Source organism: Lupinus angustifolius, chromosome LG06, assembly GCF_001865875.1.
Source record: "Lupinus angustifolius cultivar Tanjil chromosome LG06, LupAngTanjil_v1.0, whole genome shotgun sequence".
NCBI lineage: Eukaryota > Viridiplantae > Streptophyta > Magnoliopsida > Fabales > Fabaceae > Lupinus > Lupinus angustifolius.
This window is the reverse complement of record NC_032014.1, coordinates 30,473,818-30,492,483: the sequence shown is the minus strand read 5'-3', so window position 1 is coordinate 30,492,483 and position 18,666 is coordinate 30,473,818. Positions and strand designations below refer to the sequence as shown.

The following is an 18,666-nucleotide window of genomic DNA, read 5'->3' as shown; positions in this document are numbered from 1 at the left end:
AAGTTAATTATAATTAAATTTTAATGGTGAATAATGTAAAAAAATTCTTAACCTATGTATCTTTTAAATTATTCATATTAAAAATGGTTTGTTTAGCAATAAATGTGCATACCATCAATCAGTTTTCTATAACGTGTCACAAATTAATCTAAACTTGTTTAGGGGAAGATTTTCATTTTTTTTGTAAGTGAAGAATTTTTTTTGTACTACTAATGATTTTTTTTTTATTTTTTAGATAAGAAACTAATTCTTTCGAGTTTTGTGTTCCTCCCAAAAAGTTGACTCACATGATTAAAAAAAGTTGATAAACATCATAATGTTTGGGTTGAACTCTTTGAACATCTTTATACAATTAGGAAGAGTTATACAACAAAAATTGAATAAAAAATGAAACATGTTAATAGTTATACACATGAATTTGAAATATGAGAAATATCATACATTAAAGTAAACAATCCTGTTGATTAAGCATATTTTTTGTTTAATAAAAAAAATGTATATATAATAATTTTATATACTTTTCGTTCATCATCCACAATTTATTTTCGATCATTATTGATTATTCAAAAAAGTAATACAAATAAATGATGAATATATATTGATTGTATATAAATTTTTACACTTACAATCCATATATATTAACACCTTTTTTTGTTTACTTTTAAAAAACCAAAAGAGGAAACAATGGTGAAGCATTTCAAGATTACCTTGCCTTTGGGGTCTGCATGGTTTAATAGTTTTGAATACAAGAAAGTGAAACAGGTCCAAAAAAAAAATAAGGGAGTACATCTATTTTTCCACTTTTTGTATTATTTCATATCATCACCTCTCTGATCGATTGAAAAAAATTATTGAAATTAAAATTATAATTATGAAATATTTTTCTGACAAATCATATCCTCTAACATATAGAGTGGTATAAATGCGTGAGACAAGAGATGTGTACCCGAGCCTAAATAAAAATATATCACAAACTGACTATGGAATCCAATGTGAATTTCAATAAAGTTAGAGGGGAAATAAATGTGTTCATGCATGATGGATGAACTCCTCATTATAACATGTGAAGTCATATAAATGTAGAATATCTGTCTGTTATAAATTTCATTGTTGGATTCTATAAATTCCTTATTTCTTCTTCCCTTTCAACATAATTGAGCCTATATAACTTTTTTTGGTAGTAATTTGAAGCTATATAACTAAAATTGAACATGTTTAAACAATTAAGCAGGGTAAAAACATTGGTACCAAACTCTCATTACAAAAATATAGAAAAATAATATAACCAATATTTATTGTCCAAGAAACGCAAAAACACCTTGAAAATAAGCATCATTTGCTAGGTTCAATAAACTTTCATTTTCCCATTATAATAAAGAGAATACCAAGAAAAACATTCTAACAAGAAATGTTAGAATGAACCACTTTCACGTGTTTATGATCTGAGATATCTTCTTTTCCATGTGTGTTATATATGCTAATTAACATGAACAACAAATAATGTTTAGTAACATGATAATTAGTAATGTTACTAGTAACATAATGTTTAGTCTAATAATCAGAAACATAATGCTTACCTTACCTAGTTAACATCACCCTCTAATAACTCATGCTCCAGGTTGAGTAAGTTAGATATATACTTGTTCAGTAGAATATTCTTTTGTGTTTTGTTTCTTAATTTTGCAGAATGAGTATGCAAGTGTAGAGAAACCAAGAAACATAGGGAAGGTGGCAATCAAAGAGTGAGTGGTGAAGTAGAGTCCTACTACTATACATTTGTTGTTTTACATGACCTAAATATTTGTTTCAAGTAGGACCTTGTGTCCACATGTATGTCTCATCATTAGTGTCTTAGAAAAAAAATTATTTTATTTTTCTTTCTCAAATTCACTTTAACTATTATATTTTCTTTTTATAATCTATCACATTAGTTGTTTTATGGGTATCATTTTTTTTAAGGATTTCTCACTATTTTTGTTATTATAAACTGATTTCAATTGAAATTAAAGCATATTATGGACAAGGCCGGAACAAATGATAAATATTTTGTTTCATTGTGTATAATGTTTTTTTATTGGTTAATAGAAACAAAACTTATGTAAATTAGTGTTGTAAAAACTGTTTCATGCTGACCGGTTCAACTGGTAAATTAATGAACTAGACCTAGTACCAGTATGATATAACATTATACTAGTCATGCAACAAACTAGTCGAAATCGGTCATACCGGTAATTTTCAATTGAACCATGTCGGTTATACTGACCGGTTTTTATTTAAAATTAATTTTTTAATGAAAATAAAGAAAAAAATGGTTTTTATTGATTTTTCAACATAAATGTAAATATATTATATATATATATATCTAATTTCGTCGGTACACGATTTAATTAGTAAATCACCAATTAAACCACCATGTCATTATATCTGTACCCTAATCTGTTTAATAACTAGTACAATATTAATAACACTTATATAAATATAGCAAACCTTGATTCTTGTTTCTGGCCCAGGGATCCAATATAGACAATGGGAGAAAACGATTTAGAATCAAGAGAGAGAACTACTAAAATGCAATATCTGATGTGTTAAAACTTAAAACAAATATGTAAACCTCTTTCTTTGCTTTCCATCGTAACATATTTCCTTGATATAATCGAATATTTATGCTTATTTGGCTATTTGAAATATATAATTATTATTGAAATATTTATATATTATCAATATAAAGATTTATGTACATTTAATACTTCATTCATTATTTATTTGTATTACTGTTTTTTGAAGAGTTAATCATAATTAAATATGAATGAAAATTTTAATATTATGTATCATTCAAGTCCAATGAAAAATCAAAACATAACCCTTAATATTAAGATCATAATCTTACCCACCAGAAAATGCTTGCCAAGGTAATTAAGTACAAGTGAGTATGAAAAAAAGAAGGGGGAATTCAAGACTCATCAACAAAAAGGTTTTTGTATCATAAGGGTATGCTTTTACATTTTTTATTTGTAGCTAAAAATGAATTACAACATTGTTATTTCTATTCATATTATTTTCAAATTAAAACTATTGGCCCAATGATGAATCTCATACACGATTGAATTATCATCTCTCAATAAAGTTATTGAAAACAAATTCATGCATCATGGTTACAAAACCTAGTTATATACATAATGTTATGTTCAGTGTTCTTCTAGGATCCCTTAGTAGTTTGACTATATTATTACACATCTAGTGTAACTTTTTTGGAAATTATAGGATTACATTTTAATGAAAACCGTATATATTATCCACGATTTAAGAGAAGTCATTGATCAGAAATGCAAGTCTTGAAGGAAGTCATGCTTCTAATACACGAGTTCCACTTTATTTTTTAAATTCATGCTCTTTAAACACGATTTTTAAAAGTTGTATTCTTGACTCATGATTTTTAAAAGTCGTGTTCCTTAAACACGACTTCCATTGTAAATTAATAACAAATTTATTTTCTAATCTAGTAGTTATTGCTTTACATGGTAAGCTAGAGATTCATTGTTCAACACCCACCACTAGACTAGAGAATAATTTTGTTATTAAAGTTACATTAATCTTATAATTTTCGAATAAGTTACACTATTCATGTAAAATTTTTAGTTCTAGTTTGTATATATTTTTTGAGACGTGTATAAATAATAAATGAAAGTTAAATAAAAAAATTTGTCTTAAAAAAAGTTCTCAAAAGCTATTTCAAACAATGAAACTCTTATTATATTGTACATGGAACATAGCTCTACTACAATAAACAAGACATATATAGCAACATGAAAATGAGAACTAGTAACCACTTAATCGGTCTTCTAAACTTCTTAACCTTCTTGCTCTCAATACCAATCCTAGGAAGTGGTATATGGCTAAGTACCAGAGCCAACAACACAGATTGCCTCAATTTTCTTCAATGGCCTTTGATCATTATAGGAGTTTCCATCATGGTCATTTCCTTAGCAGGTTTTGCAGGTGCATGTTACAGAAACACATTACTTATGAGGCTCTACCTTATTATCATGTTCCTCATCATTGCAGTGCTCATAGGGTTCATAATCTTTGCTTATGTTGTTACTGACAAGGGCTCAGGAAGGTTTGTACCTAATAGAAGTTACTTGGATTATTATATTCAGGATTATTCTGGTTGGTTAGAGGAACGTGTAGCAAGTGATGAATATTGGGGTAAGATTAGGTCTTGTGTTAGGGATTCTAGGGTTTGTAGTAAGCTTAGGAGAATCGTTGGTGGGGTACCTGAATCTGCTGATATGTTCTATATCAGAAAGCTCACTCCTATTCAGGTATGTTATCTTTTCTATTTTTTTCTTTGTTGAATTTGGATGATGTTGTATTTTAAATTATGTTTGTGGTCACGATTCGGTAAGAGTTGTGGTTATTGTGATTGTGATTGCAGTCATTGTGGCTGTTGTGATACAGATTGCGGTAATTGCGGTGTCAATTATTTTGTGATTAAAATAATATTTTTGAATTTGATGTAACCTAATACGGTCTGATGCGGTTGCGACTCATTGTGACCGTATCATTGTACTTTAGAGTCACACTAAAATTATGTTGTGATGCGGCTGCAAATTACCGCAACCACAATATTGCGGCTGCAATTTAAATCACTGGTTCTTATCATGGTTATTTTTATGCTAAGTTTAATCTAAGAAGAAAAACAAATTAGGTAAGTTTGAGATTTCTTTGTATTTTGAAATCAATACTAAATTTTCTCTACTGAAAAAATACATCTGGTTCAAGACAGAAAAATACAACAATGGTGTTCATTTATTTTGGATTCTAAAAAAGTGTTTTTTGTATGGAAAAATGTATTTGTGAAAATAATTTGTTTTGTTATTGAAAATAAGGAAAAGCCCTTCTCTCTCTATATATAATTGATTTAATATTTATATAGTTTTAACTATTCAATTATAATCGTACTTTTTTGTATTTATGTATACTATGATGCTATTGCACATAGATTAATGTGAGCGTGAGACATAGTCACATAGATATGTGAAATCGGTGTTGATTAGATTCTTGATATAAACAGTGTTATTGAATTTTATATATTAGTTTTTTTCCCAAGATAGTTTTTGGTTTTGTGCTTATATTATAAAGAAATTAAAGTATGGGTAGTAGAGAAAGAACTTGAATGAAGCAAAGTGCATGCACTTTCATTGGATTAGGTAAGATAGATCTGACTCATGTTGCATATCTCTATCCATGAGCTTCATTGTTGGATTAATCCACACTATTACATATTTTTAAATATCACATAAACAAGAATGATACCATGACCAAAGTTCAAGACATTATATGAAGCTTTTTTTCTTATAGACTAATTATGTATATGCTATGGCTTTATTGGTTATGAGAGTGCTGGTTCACTAGTCAATGGCCACGTTAATCGACTATGTTTGTTGAATAAGTATCAATGGACTTTGAATTTTAGTTGGGTATAGCTTGCATGTATGATTTTATTTCACATAAAAATGACTATAATTTAAGTGGGTATGTGTCAATTTTAAGTGTACTAAGTTGTAATTTTTCTCTTGGAAAAATTGCTCTGTATGTATTTTTTTTAAATTTAAGTTAGTAAATGAAGTATATTAGGGTGGTGCCTAAATGTGTACAAAAACAAATAGCCTATATCATACCACCCCAACCTAGCCATGATATGCTATCTCGATGAATCTACTGAACGTTTCATCTCCGAACTTAAATACTTATGCAATATTTTATTTTCTCTTAAAGGCGTCTCAAACGACTCGAACCCATGATATCACGGATTTATAGTTATTGATTTGATTGATATGCTACCACTAAATTAATTAAAGTAATTTTTATGTATGTATGTCCCTCCTAGTTAATACTCAAATATGTCCTGAACTCAAATATGTTGTAAAATGTGATTGAATATTGAAGTAATATTGTTGCATGTGTTGTATTTATAGTCTGGTTGCTGCAAGCCCCCAACAGAGTGTGATTATATCTATGAAAATGAGACAATATGGAAGCCAGGAATGGGACTAATAGGAACAAATGCAGACTGCACTAGATGGAGTAATGATCAAGAATCACTTTGCTATGCATGTGATTCATGCAAAGCTGGTGTATTGGCTAGTCTCAAGAAAAGTTGGAGGAAAGTTTCAGTGATAAATATTGTTGTTATGATTATTCTTATCATTGTTTATATCATTGCTTATGCAGCATATAGGAACAATCGTAGGATGGATAATGATGAACCATTTGGTGGAGCAAGGATGACAAAGGCAAGACCTAGCAGAATTCATCTTTAAATTAAGAGTAAATACAAGTTTCAGTCTTCGACTTTACTAATTTGGTCTCACAAAAATCGAAAAACTTAAAATGATTCTAAAAATGTCAAATTAGTCTTTTTTTACAGTTAAATTAGTCCTTATAAATATTATAAAAATGACTAATTTAACCTATATCTAAAAAAATTTGGGACTATTTTAGGTTTTTCGATTTTTGAGGATGCTAAACTATGTATTTACTCTTAGATTTGTTTATCTTAGGTTTGGGGATCTTTTTAGCCTAGTATGATGACTATATATAACTAAGTTGTTCTCATGGTTTTGTATCAAATTAAGGCAACAACAAGACAAATTATTTTACTTATTGTATTCAACATCTTTATGTGGTTGAATTGTTTTTGTGTGTGTGTGAATTTTGATTTCAATGCTTTTTTATTTTTGTTGTCCTCAATTGAATTATATATTAGTTATGGATAGAAAATGTTTGCATGAATAACTATGGTTATATTTAGCCACAAATATTAAAATGGTCCTATTTAACTCAAAATTGTCAATTTAACTTTATATGTTTTGAAATAGTCTTATAAATTAAGTAAATTTGAGTTAGTTCATATGATATTGGTTAATTTAATGTGAGATATGTGGTTAATTAATGTGTTGGTAGTGATTACTTAGGATTATATGTTTTTTTTGTAAAAATTAAATAATGTTAAGAGCAAAACAGGAAGTGAAAATTAATTATGAGGGAAGTTGTTTCAAGTTTTGGCTTTATATATAGTATAGATAAGTAAATATATAGTATAAATAAATATATAGTATAAATATAAATATATAGTATAAATAAATATTTCATTATAAAAATTAGGGACTAATATAAAAATTATTTAAATTACACGGACTAAAATCAATATTTTTTAATTTATGAGATGATTTAGGATCAACAGTTTCGATATAAATTGTCACATGTATGAATGTCTTCAAATTAAATAAGAACGAATTCTCGCATGTATTAATGTTTTAAAATTAAATAAGAACCACATTCTCACACCTATCAATGTTTTAAAATTAAATAAGTGTATTTTGTATGATTAAGCTAAATCACATAATAATTTCTGTCCTTTCTAAATGTGAGAGTATAAATTTTCTTACCTTTAATTTTGGGATAAAGGCCCATTCCATTTATTCATGGAGATCTGTTGTTTATCCTTTTCTTTATTTTATGCCTTTTTCCCTTCTAATAACCATCCTAAAGGACCATAACTTTGAAGCATGAGATACCACACCATAAAGCCATGGACCATAAGTTTTCACATTTTTTGGACCACCCCTTTGCTCATATATATATAATAAATAAAATGTTTAAAATCTGTGCATTAACTATAAATTTTTTACATTGTGAGTACATCATTTATCATTGATTTATATTACTTTTGTTTAAGAGTCATTAGTGGTTAATGTTGATAGTGAGATAATGATGTTAGATTAATATCAATAACATTGATGATCAGGCGATAATTAAAATGGTTAAGGGTGGAAGTCAATCAGAAATAGTTTTTTAAATTTTTTTATAAACAAATTTAACTAATTTCATATAGAAATTAATTAAATACAATTAATTATATTGATTTATAAAAAACATACATATAGTTATAATTACTTTTCAATCTATGATATATGAGAAATTGTTTGAATTAAAAGTGATATTGAGAACCATAACATCAATAACATTGTGTATATTTGAGACAAAAAAATATGTTGATATCTGTTTGCTTATAAATAAGACCAAAAGGAATATTAACTAATTTTAATTTAATTAATTGGATAAGCTAATGAGACTAAATTAAAAAATATTGATCTAGTAGTTTAAGATCCTGTTAAATCACCAGATTGATTAAAAGTTAATAGTTCAATTTTTAGAAATGAAATTGATTAATTATTTATCTAAAAGTAAAGAATACAAAAAAGAAAAGAAAGAGAGAGACTAAATTAGAAAGAAGAAACCAATTTATACCAATGTTATATTACTACTGGAAACTCTAAAGATGTAATTTCCATTTAGTTATTCTTCATAAAAAAAGAAATGAGCATAAAACACAGAGAAAATGATGTACAAACTGACAGTATAAGAGTTTTATACATTGTCAATTCATTATATATCACTTATTTGTAATCATCATTGACTTTTTAAAATACAAATTAATAATAAATGATGTACAAACTATATATAAATAAATCTATACACTCATGGTATATACATATTACTATCTCAAATAATTTATAGAAGTTCAAAATGACTATCGCTTTTGACATTTTCGAAAATTACTTGATGATGATAAAGCAGTAACTTTCATAATTATTTATACTAGTGTTGTTGACATGCACTGTCGTGTCTGTCAACCCGCTTTCTTATTGTTTGTAATGTATAGTTTGTATTTTATAAATTCAAATATAATTTTTTGCGCTAAATTTGCGGTTGAATTTATTCAATTCGTCTAATATTCAATTTTTTAAATACACTTTTAAAATAAGAAGATAATAAAGATAAAATAAGAAAATAATATTATATAGTTTTTTGGTAGAAATAAAAAGATATTTATGGCAAAATAGGAAAACACAAATTACACCATGATGAGTGATTATTTTGTATTTTCCCTTTATTAATAGTATAGATAATAAAATAATAATTTGAAGTAGCAGTTAAAAGTTTTAATATTTACCAACCCTATTATTCTATTATTACCCCCAAATTGAAACGAATCTCATCCTCATTAACAATTCTTCATTTCTTGTATTCTCTGTCCTTTTCCTTTTAACATTTTACCACAAATATAGCAATTTCAGCATCCTCTGATATTGACAGAAGAACCCAATACATAAAGCTTATTCCTTTACTTCACTCCGCAGTCACACCAAAAAACCCTAAACCCTAATTTCATCTTCACAATGGGAGCAATGTCGTACTGCGTAACTCATTTCCAGAAACCCCCACATGTTCTTTTCTCCAATTCACCTTCATTTCCCAATACCCATAACCCCAATCGCGCATTCCCAAAACCCATTACCCAAAACAACACCAATTTTCGTTTCGGGAAATTAGGGATTCGATGTTCTCACAAAGCGCGCCACGGCGTCGTTTCAGCATCTGAAGCCACAATTGTCGCTCCAAGTGTCGAAATTGTAAGCAAAGTGGGAAAAAGGACGGACTTGAAGAAGATTTTGATCCTAGGAGCTGGACCAATCGTGATTGGTCAAGCTTGTGAGTTTGATTACTCAGGAACACAAGCTTGTAAGGCACTGAAAGAAGAAGGGTATGAAGTTATTCTCATAAACTCGAACCCTGCGACGATAATGACTGATCCGGATTTGGCTGACCGGACCTACATTACCCCCATGACGCCTGAATTGGTCGAGCAGGTGTTGGAAGCAGAGCGCCCGGATGCCCTGCTTCCAACTATGGGTGGCCAGACTGCGCTTAACCTCGCGGTTGCACTTGCCGAGAGTGGCACGCTGGAGAAATATGGTGTGGAGTTGATTGGCGCGAAGCTGGATGCCATTAAGAAGGCTGAGGATAGAGATTTGTTTAAACAGGCAATGAAGAGTATTGGGATTAAAACCCCGCCTTCCGGGACTGGAACCACATTGAGGGAGTGTATGGAAATTGCGAATAAGATTGGGGAATTCCCTTTGATTGTTAGGCCAGCGTTCACTTTGGGTGGAACCGGGGGTGGAATTGCGTATAATAGGGAGGAGTTTGAGGAAATTTGTAAGGCAGGAATTGCGGCTAGTTTAACTAATCAAGTATTGATTGAGAAGTCTTTGTTGGGTTGGAAAGAGTACGAGCTTGAGGTTATGAGAGATTTGGCCGACAATGTGGTCATTATATGCTCCATTGAGAATATTGATCCCATGGGAGTTCATACTGGAGATTCTATTACTGTTGCGCCAGCACAAACATTGACTGATAAGGAATACCAGCGTCTTCGAGATTACTCCGTTGCTATAATAAGGGAAATTGGTGTGGAGTGTGGGGGTTCTAATGTGCAGTTTGCTGTTAATCCCGAAGACGGTGAGGTTATGGTAATTGAGATGAACCCAAGAGTTTCGAGGTCATCGGCTCTGGCTTCAAAGGCAACCGGGTTTCCTATAGCAAAGATGGCGGCTAAGTTGTCTATTGGCTACACATTGGATCAAATTCCAAATGATATAACCAAAAAGACACCAGCTAGTTTTGAGCCCTCTATTGATTATGTGGTTACAAAGGTTAGTACCTTGTATTTACTTTTTCACGACTTTTCATGTTGCAGATTCAAACTTCAAACTTGGTTTTTACCTTGTATTTACTTTTTAATGACTTTTCATGTTGCAGATTCCTCGGTTTGCTTTCGAAAAATTTCCCGGCTCTCAGCCAATATTGACAACACAGATGAAATCAGTTGGAGAGGCAATGGCAGTAGGGCGAACCTTCCAAGAGTCCTTTCAAAAAGCAATACGCTCTCTAGAATATGGTTACTCTGGATGGGGTTGTGGACAAGTTAAGGAGTTAGATCAGGATTGGGACCAATTGAAGTACAATCTCAGGGTTCCCAACCCTGATAGAATACATGCAGTGTATGCTGCAATGAAGAAGGGGATGGAAATTGATGAAATTTTTGAACTCAGCTACATTGACAAATGGTACCTCCAACAGCTCAAGGAGCTTATTGACGTGGAAAATTTTTTGTTGTCGCATAATTTGTCTGATTTGACAAATGTTGATTTCTACGAGGTGAAGAGAAGAGGATTTAGTGATAAACAGATTGCATTTGCAACTAAATCCACTGAGAAGGAAGTCCGAGTCAGGAGAATATCTTTAGGTGTTACTCCTGCATATAAACGAGTTGATACATGTGCTGCTGAGTTTGAAGCTAATACTCCTTATATGTACTCTTCATATGATTTTGAGTGCGAATCAGCCCCCACTGAAAAAAAGAAAGTTTTAATTTTGGGTGGAGGACCAAATCGAATTGGTCAAGGGATTGAGTTTGATTACTGCTGTTGTCATGCATCCTTTGCTCTTCAGGTTTGTGTTCTTCTATTTTGTGTTAATTAGATTCCATATGTTTATGTATTCACTAGTTGTGTTTTTTATTTTATTTTGCGAATAACCAATTAAAGAAGAAACATATAAATTCTATTTATCTTTCATGCTCTCTATTTCTTCTATCTTTTTTGGTTAATATTCTTTTATTAAAATAAAGGTTTAACTTTGGTGCAGGCAGCAGGATATGAAACAATCATGGTGAATTCGAATCCCGAGACAGTCTCCACAGACTATGATACTAGTGATCGTCTGTACTTTGAACCTTTGACCGTTGAAGATATTGCGAACATTATTGATTTGGAAAGGCCTGATGGTATCATTGTACAATTCGGAGGTCAAACACCATTGAAGTTGTCTCTCCCCCTACAACAATACCTAGATGAACACAAGCCAGCATGTGCCAGTGGGGTTGGTCATGTACGCATTTGGGGAACATCTCCTGATTCTATAGATGCCGCTGAGAACAGAGAAAGGTTCAATGTGATAATTAATGAACTAAAGATTGAACAGCCAAAAGGGGGAATTGCTAGGAGTGAAACCGATGCCCTTGCCATTGCAGCAGACATTGGATATCCGGTTGTTGTCCGCCCTTCCTATGTTTTGGGTGGTCGAGCAATGGAGATTGTATACAGCGATGATAAACTTGTGACATACCTTGAAACTGCTGTTGAGGTGGATCCAGAACGCCCCGTACTAATTGACAAGTATTTAGCTGATGCTATTGAGATCGATGTTGATGCACTGGCTGATTCACATGGCAATGTGGTCATTGGCGGGATAATGGAGCACATAGAACAGGCTGGGGTACATTCTGGTGATTCTGCCTGCTCTATCCCCACAAGAACTGTTCCGTCTTCCTGCTTGGACACAATCAGGTCATGGACGGAAAAACTAGCTAAAAAACTGAATGTCTGTGGGCTCATGAACTGTCAGTATGCAATAACCACATCGGGAGATGTATTTTTGCTTGAGGCCAACCCTCGAGCTTCTCGTACAGTCCCATTTGTATCAAAAGCAATTGGCCACCCGCTGGCTAAATATGCGTCCCTTGTCATGTCTGGGAAGTCTCTGCATGATATACAGTTTACAAAAGAGGTTATTCCTAAATATGTGTCAGTCAAGGAAGCAGTTCTTCCCTTTTCAAAGTTCCCTGGCACCGACGTGCTTTTAAGTCCTGAGATGCGTAGTACTGGTGAGGTCATGGGCATTGACTACATGTATAACACTGCATTTGCGAAAGCTCAAATTGCTGCTGGCCAGAAGTTACCACTTTCTGGTACCGTGTTCCTTACTTTGAATGACTTAACAAAGTCTCACCTTGAGAAGATCGCAAAGGCTTTTGTGGAGAGTGGATTTCAGATTGTTGCTACTTCTGGAACAGCTCATATTCTCGAGGTAGCTAATATCCCGGTTGTGCGAGTGCTGAAGATGCATGAAGGGAGGCCTCATGCTGCTGACATGATTGCCAACGGAGACATTCAGCTGATGGTGATAACCAGTTCAGGTGATGCACTTGATAGAATAGATGGTCTGGCTCTGAGAAGGATGGCTTTGGATTACAAGGTTCCTATCGTGACAACGGTTAATGGAGCTCTGGCAACTGCTGAAGCGATAAAAAGCTTGAAGTCCAATTCTATCAAAATGATTGCTCTTCAGGACTTCATCAATGATGATTTTAAACAGTGAGAAAAGATCGCAGAAAGCCTCTTTCTCTTTGAACTCGCTTGATGATAGATACTAGTAAGCATATCCATGTTTTCTCCTTGTATCGGTAATTTGGTACTATTATTAATGCTGTCTTTTTGGTTACCAAAAACTTTCCAATTCATTCATCTTTTTATTTGAGATAAATTAATCAACAATATTTGGGATGTGTTGCATATTTTTAGCTTCACATATATTTTATGGATAATTTTTGCAATGTGTAAGTTTGCTAAAATACTTCTAATGCATATATTGCCTCCAAGCAACTCTAGTCAGAACCCAGAACTACAAGTATATAATATTTGATTATCTTCAGTTATTATAACCATATCCATTCTCATTTTTCCTTGGAACAAAAAAAAAAGCATAAACCATCGAACAATCTTTTATCATGTTTTAGTCTTTTGGATTGCGCTCCTTCCGTAAGCATGTATATGTAGCTTTGACATCATTGGTTTTGCATATTGACTACTTAAACTTGGGTTGTTGCAGATTACTGTGAGTTTGTACTAGTTGCTTATTTTGGCAGAGTGGAAGTTGAATTTGGATGGGATGCTTTCATTTGTAGACTAAACCAAAAGCAATATGAAAGGTCATGTAGTCTCTGTTCTTGACTCCTTCATAAAATCACTATCCTTCTGTGTAAAAGTTTTTGTAGTTTGTTGAACTTCTACTGCTTAATAATCATTTTCATTTTAAGAGTCTCTTATCTTCTGTTTGAAGCTGCTGCTTAACCATTTCATTTATATGACAATCCCAAACCAAAAACTCTGAACAGTAAAATAATATTTACTATCTGATTCTCCTAAAATTTGTGAATGCTTTACCAAGATGTACTTATAAGTATTTGATAACAAAATTTGAGAGGAAAAAAGCCCTCTGGGAAAATATTGATAGAATTTAACTTGAAGTAATTTTCTTTGTTAATTTAGACAATAATATAGACTATAATTTTATTTTATTTGAAAACATTGAGGTGGGTCTTTTACCACATACATCTCAAGAATCAAACCAAAAAATTATCATTAGGGAGTTCAATTATTTACTAATTATGATAAACTTTGTTGGTAAGTTAAATCTGTTTCTAATGTGCCAACTTGCAACCATTAGAAAAATTGTAGGAATGGTTGTGTAGTATTATAGTTCATGTTTTTTATTTAACAATGGCATTCCAAATTTTGTGTAGTAGTAATAAATGCACTTGTTTGCAATTAGAAGGACACATACTATAATGTAATACGACCATTCAACATGATTTCTATATATTCCTTACATGGGAGGACAAGTGATTATGATTGAAAAATATATATTTGTTGACAATATAAGAGTTTTATACACTGTTAGTTTATCATCTATTATTCATTGTTATGGACTCTTCAAAAAATAATTATATCAAATGTGTATAAATTTTTACACTGAAAGTATATAAATATTACAATGTTATGATTAATGCTATGTTAGGAACCCCTCCCTTCAACAAATGGAACTGTAAATTGCAATTTTGTCTAGTTTCATTTATAGCCTTTTGAATTTAGTTATCATACATGCTCTAGTTGGGTTATGTATTGATCACATTCACATGGGACCATATAAGAATTCACTTTACATGAGAATAAAGTGTAAGCCTATATTTTCTTCATGATTAATATGAAAACACTTATTTTATGTGGGTGTAGGAAAGAAATGAGACTTCATTATAGTAGGAATGCAATGTATTGACCTTAAAAAGAAGCTATAGTGGAGTTGACTATTGTTCTTCTTTTCTTAAGGTCCACACGCTTAAGACTCTATGAGAGGATTAGAGAGTAAATATGTGAAGGATTTGTTACAAAAAATTGCAAAAGTCTAACTACTTTCATAGCAAAGTTGAAAACTCGGTTTAATTTGTTCTAACTAGTGGAAAACTTTAAGATAATCTAGAGCCCAAAATTAAAAACATTACTGATTTTAGAACTCAGTATTTATATGTATTTAATCTTTTAAGTTTTTGCATTAAAGGAGTGAGGCTCTTCATACAATCATACTAAGAAATTGGTGGAAAGTATGAGAGAGATGTGAACAAAGACATTATGAACAGACACAACAATTGAGGGAACAGCCTAGGTCCTCCATCAATGAAAGGCCTAAAAAATTATTTCTTGTTCGATTGGACTGCGATTGGGGAGCCTTCACCTATCGAGACTTTCATTGTTATCGGGATATGAGAATAGTTGAGAGGCACAAGTGAGACATCGCGTTTTGAACTAAAACTTTAAGATATTAGTTTCATGAGTCTTTTCTATTTATAAAGTCTTTCATTCCTTTCATATCCAATGTAAGACTTCACACCTGAATAAACCTAATAATTGAAGGAACAACCTAGGTCTCCTAAAAATATTTCTTACATTATAAAAAATTATGATTATATCCTATATTAAAATGATTATTTACTTAATTTTAAGGTATGAATAAATGATTTTATAATTTGGAAATTACTCCTTAAACTTAGTTCACATAGAGCCTTGGGGATTTTAAACATGATATAGCTTAACCAATTGAGTTAACTTTTTAGGTAAGATTGAGAACTCATCAACCACTTTTGATGCATAGTGTGCTCAACGAGGCTTAACGGTTCTTCACCAACCTTATGGCCTATTATTGCTCTCACACACACAAATATATATTATTCTATTTTCTGCAAATAGACACTTAGATATGTATCTAGTCCTTAAATAAATTGCTAATTCATTATGTGGTAGTTAAGTGGTAGAAAAATAGCATTGTCTCTATGGTGGTAGCAACCCCAATAACTCTCATTCTAAACCAATTAAATAAACTATTATCTAACCAAATATGAGACAGTTGGCATAATCATAAGACCAAAGACAACTAGTAGTTTAGAGTGGACTAGGACTAAGAAACACACTAGACAATCAGTTTTTGATCAGGATCACATGTCTTCATTTGTGTCTCATTTCATATTTTCACCTAATTAAAAAGTCTTATTTAATTAGTTACAGGGGAAAAGTACGTTTGTTCCTCTGTTTTACCATGGAATTTGTGTAACTAGCAAACTAGCTTAATCTATCATAACTCATAGGGTAAGGGTAGACAGAGTTGTTCCTCTAACATTCAAAATGATTAGAGTGGGAGAGAAGTATTATTTTACATGAACCCATAAATTAAATATACTTAAAATTTTATATTCATACATTACTTGTAAAGTTTTTTACACGACTAATATATTACTTTTACTTATCAACTAATAATGATTAACACATAAATATCAAATGATGTACTTATGGTATAAAGTCCCTTAGGTACTTAAGTGATTTGTTGCATGATTTATTTCATTTGTGCATTAAAGTAAAAGAAGAAGAAAAAAGAAGTTTTAAAAAATAACAAGCAGAAATATATGCCAACCAAAAGGTTTTTTCAAACTTAGAAGAGTATTTTTCATATAATGAGCCAAAGAGGTATCACAATCCACAACACCTAACCTAGAAGAAGTGAGAAAAAGCTCCCACAACCACATCAACTAACAAATTTCAATGGTCACATCACTTTTATTTGAGATGATTTTCTCTTTATTCTTTTTCATTTTTTTGTACTACCAAAAATATTCTCTTACAGTTTGGATAAGAAATTAATTTCTTTTGAGGACGTGGTTGTCCCTCCCAACAAGTGTCGTTTCCAGAAATTGAACCCTTGAACGTTTGATCCTTCCAGGATCTAGTGAAGTATTACACCACTACTAGACTAACGTCCTTGTTCGTCTTATCTTTTCATTATATATATATAAAACCCTTCCCTAGCTTTGGCTTCTTAACCAACCCTACACACACCTTCACCTTAATACCCTTCTTTTCTCACTAAACAACAAATTCAAACTGAGAAAAATGGATTTCAATGACACAAACACCCCTAATTCCTCTCCATTTTCTCACTCTTTTCCTACCATTTACACATCTTTCCCTCCACAACCTATAGCTCCTACTCAAGTAGTGATGAACCCTTGTGCTGCTTGCAAGATTTTGAGGCGAAGATGTGCTGAAAAATGTGTGTTAGCACCTTATTTTCCTCCCAATGAACCTGCCAAGTTTACCTTTGCACACAAAGTCTTTGGAGCTAGCAACATCATCAAGTTCTTACAGGTACTTAATAAAGGACCACTCTAGCATTAGCTAGGTCTAATAGTTACAAAATATTATTATCAACTATAATCCTAGATGGCAAATATTTATGAGTAATATATTAAACTCACTACAAAAATATAATACTTATATTGGTGGTAGGTGACAATTAGAGAAACCAAAAGCTGAAAGTGAATCTGGACAATTAGTTATTAGATATTATACGAAGTTATAAAAAAGATGAATGTTCGAGTCTCATCGACTATAAATATTAACATTTGCCTATAAAAAACTTTCATCACATCAACCAAACATTTATTTTGTAGGTGGAAATTCTCTTCGAAATAAATGAGCATAATAATAGGTGTAAGAATATTATAGAACACTTGATCATATTTTTATAGTCTTCATTTTTAAGACCTTCCACTTAATGTTTCTTTTTCTGAGTGAAAATGTTACATAGACATAGACACATATATGTAGTAACAAAAGTAGATATCACTATACATTATATTTTTATTTTTTACTCTTCTTATTTTTCTTCTTTCTAACACCAAAATAAGTAAATATATATAATTATAATTAAGAGAATAATGTATCTTCTCATATCAGTAGATGATTTATCTCCTTCTGTCAATAAAAGTAGGACATGTGTATTGTTTTGTTTTATTTTAGATTTTTTTTGTAGAAAATAATTAATTAGGACACATGTCATGATTTTATTGGTTGAAGGATATAACTTATCTCCTTATACTATGAGATGGGTTACTCTCTATAATTAATTGACCAAATTATTCATTTGCTTGATTTTTCAGGAACTTCCTGAGTCACAAAGAGCTGATGCAGTGACAAGCATGGTTTATGAAGCTGGTGCAAGAATAAGAGATCCAATATATGGTTGTGCAGGAGTAATATGCAACCTCCAAAAACAAATCAACCAGCTTCAAACACAATTAGCAAAGACACAAGCTGAGGTTGTAAACATGCAATTGCAACAAGCCAATCTTGTGGCTCTAATTTGCATGCAAATGGCACCACAACAATCATTGGACAATTTCATTTCAAGTACTCAATACAACAATATTGGATATCAAAACAATCTTAACTTCTATGAGGAGAATATTAGCCTAAATTCACTATTAGAGCCTCTTTGGACATGAAGAAAGGACAATGTAAACAAGTCATTTTAAAATTGTTTGGATAACAATCAATCTCCTAAGGAGAATTTGAAGGAATCAATTAGAACTACTAGTTTATTAAATTAAAGTAACTTTGGTAACTAGAAATGTAATTGATTCCATGTATAAGCCTCACATCACCTTTTCAAATATTCGATACTTTTTCCACCATGTAATCTTTCCAATAATATTGAATGTTTAATATCCTTTCGATCACGAGTTGAGATCTTTAGAAGAGTCGAACGATTAACATAATTTGATAAAAATGGAGAAAAGTATTTATCTTGTTT

The 18,666-nt window shown here is 31.4% G+C and overlaps 3 protein-coding genes across 5 annotated transcripts; all 3 read left to right on the top strand.

Moving 5' to 3' along the window:
- On the top strand, positions 3,810–6,323 carry LOC109351109 (tetraspanin-3-like). The gene is made up of 2 exons (XM_019592465.1): positions 3,810–4,322; positions 5,979–6,323. Exons 1-2 carry the CDS (start codon positions 3,810–3,812, stop codon positions 6,321–6,323), a joined length of 858 nt encoding a protein of 285 aa, XP_019448010.1.
- LOC109351045 (carbamoyl-phosphate synthase large chain, chloroplastic-like) lies at positions 9,079–13,795 on the top strand. Of its 3 annotated transcripts, none has more exons than XR_002108177.1 (4): positions 9,079–10,562; positions 10,669–11,361; positions 11,557–13,122; positions 13,579–13,795. XR_002108177.1 is itself a non-coding variant. In XM_019592364.1 (3 exons), exons 1-3 carry the CDS (start codon positions 9,246–9,248, stop codon positions 13,066–13,068), a joined length of 3,522 nt encoding a protein of 1,173 aa, XP_019447909.1. In that variant the 5' UTR covers positions 9,079–9,245; the 3' UTR covers positions 13,069–13,274. The 3 variants fall into 3 exon arrangements, 1 of the variants encoding a protein (XP_019447909.1); XR_002108176.1 differs by having other exon boundaries at positions 11,557–13,130; positions 13,584–13,795; XM_019592364.1 differs by lacking the exon at positions 13,579–13,795 and having other exon boundaries at positions 11,557–13,274.
- Positions 16,854–18,359, top strand: LOC109351046 (LOB domain-containing protein 1-like). Its single transcript, XM_019592365.1, has 2 exons — positions 16,854–17,219; positions 18,014–18,359. Exons 1-2 carry the CDS (start codon positions 16,965–16,967, stop codon positions 18,356–18,358), a joined length of 600 nt encoding a protein of 199 aa, XP_019447910.1. The 5' UTR covers positions 16,854–16,964; the 3' UTR covers position 18,359.